Source organism: Acyrthosiphon pisum, chromosome X (genome assembly GCF_005508785.2).
Source record: "Acyrthosiphon pisum isolate AL4f chromosome X, pea_aphid_22Mar2018_4r6ur, whole genome shotgun sequence".
NCBI classification, from domain to species: Eukaryota; Metazoa; Arthropoda; class Insecta; order Hemiptera; family Aphididae; genus Acyrthosiphon; species Acyrthosiphon pisum.
Genome location: NC_042493.1, coordinates 35,200,851 through 35,203,715, shown reverse-complemented (window position 1 = coordinate 35,203,715; position 2,865 = coordinate 35,200,851). Strand labels below are relative to the sequence as shown.

The 2,865-nt window shown below is 24.7% G+C and overlaps 1 protein-coding gene across 1 annotated transcript in view; it reads right to left on the bottom strand.

Annotated features, from left to right (window-relative positions):
- Positions 1 to 972: 972 nt before the first annotated feature.
- The window catches only part of LOC100160572 (WD repeat-containing protein 74-like), a 7,620-nt gene continuing 5,727 nt past the window's right edge, over positions 973 to 2,865 (bottom strand). The window contains 2 exon segments of the mRNA NM_001163227.1: positions 973 to 1,195; positions 1,647 to 1,857. Coding sequence (NP_001156699.1) covers positions 1,151 to 1,195; positions 1,647 to 1,857 — 256 coding nt within the window. The 3' untranslated portion in view covers positions 973 to 1,150.

The window sequence follows — 2,865 nt, the reverse complement described above, 5'->3', positions numbered from 1 at the left end:
ATAATAGTATAATATAATTTATAAAAAAAAGCTTAACATTTTATTAATTTTGACAACATTATAAAATTTGAAATTAAAGTATTGATAAACGGAGTTTAATGCGTGCTGCAGAATAATACTCTCTATTAGTTCAACAAAATATTATCAAATTTGGTCGATTTTACAGAACACCGTAGATCGTATTTTGTGGACAAAAATACTTTGGCACCAGGAGACATTCCTCCCTACAAAAGTTAATTTTCCAAAATATTAGACATGTTAATTCTTTTAGTAATTGGTACGGTAAACTTCTACAAAGATAACAATAATAACGTTTCGTCAACAAGTGTAAAAACAATAGTATCTGTAGTACAGTGTTGCAGTAGTGATCTATATTATGTATATTGTAAAAATATAGAATATCGAATCCCAATTCAGTCAGGTTGTCAACATGGAGTATTCAACAGTTAGTAATATATAGCAAAAATAATGAAAATCTAATGGTTATGAATAATTTTAAGTTTCATTTACTCTGCAAATCTTAAGATGGCGCTGCATCCTATGCATTCTCTGCCTTACAAACGCATAACATAGGAAATTGAACGCTCAGCAGATCACCTTTAGCTCTGTTAGCTTAAAAAGTGAATTTACCTCTTATATTATAATTTAAAAGTAAGATCTAGTGAACATCATAGGTTTCTAATTTTGAAACAAGTTATGAGTATTTTTAAATACACAAACAATTTACAAATTTAAGATAATTATAACTTGCTTTAAGATTAAAATATAAAAAAAACCCTACGAGGTTCACTAGATAATATTCTTACTTCTAAATTTTATAAGACGTCAATTCACTCTAATTTTTAAACTAACAGAACTAAACCAAACGTGATGCCTAAGATTAGGCTACGCATAAAGCTGTAATGCCCCTCTTAAAACAATAAAAAAAAATGTAACATTAAACTTTATATTAATGGAGTAACAAATAGTTGGTTTAAAATAACTGAAAAGAATATATTTTCATATCTAGATTTGATGTTAAGGTTATATCTTACAAAAACAAACGAAAAACATTTTATTTTTTTTTTAATTATATGAGCTATAGATCATAGGAAATAACAAATATTTTTGAGTTAAGATGTTTAGTATTTTGGACGTCCAGAATAACCACTCAGGGCTTGATTAATAATGCAACTGGCTTCGCTACAATATAATCCTGTAAAAAATAAAATTTATTAAATAAATATAATATTATTTGCAAATATTTGTGATTTAGATGGGTTTTGTTAAACTTCGGACGCTCATAAAAAATTATTGTGAGTTTACGCTCAATTTTTTTTTTTTGTATTCACCAATAAAAACTTACGAGGAACTATCTATTAAATTTTCAAGTTTTTGACCAAGCAAAAATTGTTTTATCAACATTAATTTTAAAAAGAAAAAATAATAGAAATAGAAATTTTCATATGCCTGCTCATAAATGGTACATCAAAATATTGGTAATATAAACATTTAGTGATAATATCATGTACCTAATATCTATGATTATTTTTTTTTTAGAGTTACTCTAAGAACTTTATTTTTACCAAAGGCTGGATTTGCGTTAAAATCTTAAACATTATTTAAGATTATTATCATATAGTTATTATAAATATAAATAACAATACCTGCATTGTGAGTTTACCACTACTAAAATTGTGTAGTCTTACATGACAGTCCAAACTTATGCTCATTACATGCATTTGGTCTAAATAATTAATACAGGATACTGATTTTACAGAACCAGTACTTCCTCTAAATGTTTTCACTGGCAATGTAGATTTTCCACGGAAATCATAATGAAAAATATTTCCTTTCGTTGTTCCGACAATTACTTCACTGCAATTCAAAAAATAATACAGTTAAAAACATATTTTAATAAATAGCTATTGGTGGTTTAACTACATTTCCAAATTTTAAAATTATCACAATAAATGGCATGTAAATAATAAACATGAAGAGTTAAATTTAAATATAATAAATGTATATTTTATTATTGTTAATTATAATAAAAGTTAAACAAGTTTAAATCTAAAAATAGTTTTGAATACTTTTTAATCAATTATAAATATCAATAAATAATTAGAAAAAAAAAATAATTTAACATCACAATTAAACATCAGTATTTTTTTTTATTTAATAATCCAGATAAATTACTAGTAAAAACTGATATTAGAAGTAATAATAAATGTTCAGAAATGTTTTATATTTATTAATCCAGATACTTCAAAGATAACTGAAATTTAGAATGGTAGTTCTTATATCTTATTTATATTAAATATTCTTTAACACATTGACTGCGTATGTCTTTTTGCAATTTTCCCCCAGTGTGTATGATAAAAGAAAAAACTAGAGAAAAAAAATAAAGAAACTGCTCTTAACGATGTATGCATACATATTTAAAAACATGCATTTACTAATCGTTAAATAATAATAAAATAACGTTCAGACACACGTAGAGAATAATAAACCATTTATATTAATTGTATATTGGACGCCTGATTGATCCTCATGACGCCAAATGAAGTCAATATGCATTCAATGAGTTAATAACTTGTTAATTTAACTTATTTTAACACAATAGTATGTGGATCCTATAAAAAATAAAAACAATACAAACTTTTATTGAAATAGAAATAAAGAATTATTTAATAATAATAAAAAAAGTTGAATACATTAGAAGACTACATTTTTGACATAATATTATATATATAAATATATAAATCACATTATCTCAAAATGTTGAGCATTTAATATTTATAATGAAATTTTAAGAGGACGTGATACCGGCATGTGTTTTCTCCGTCTTACAAGTGCGTAACATACCAAATTTTACGCTCAGAAGAA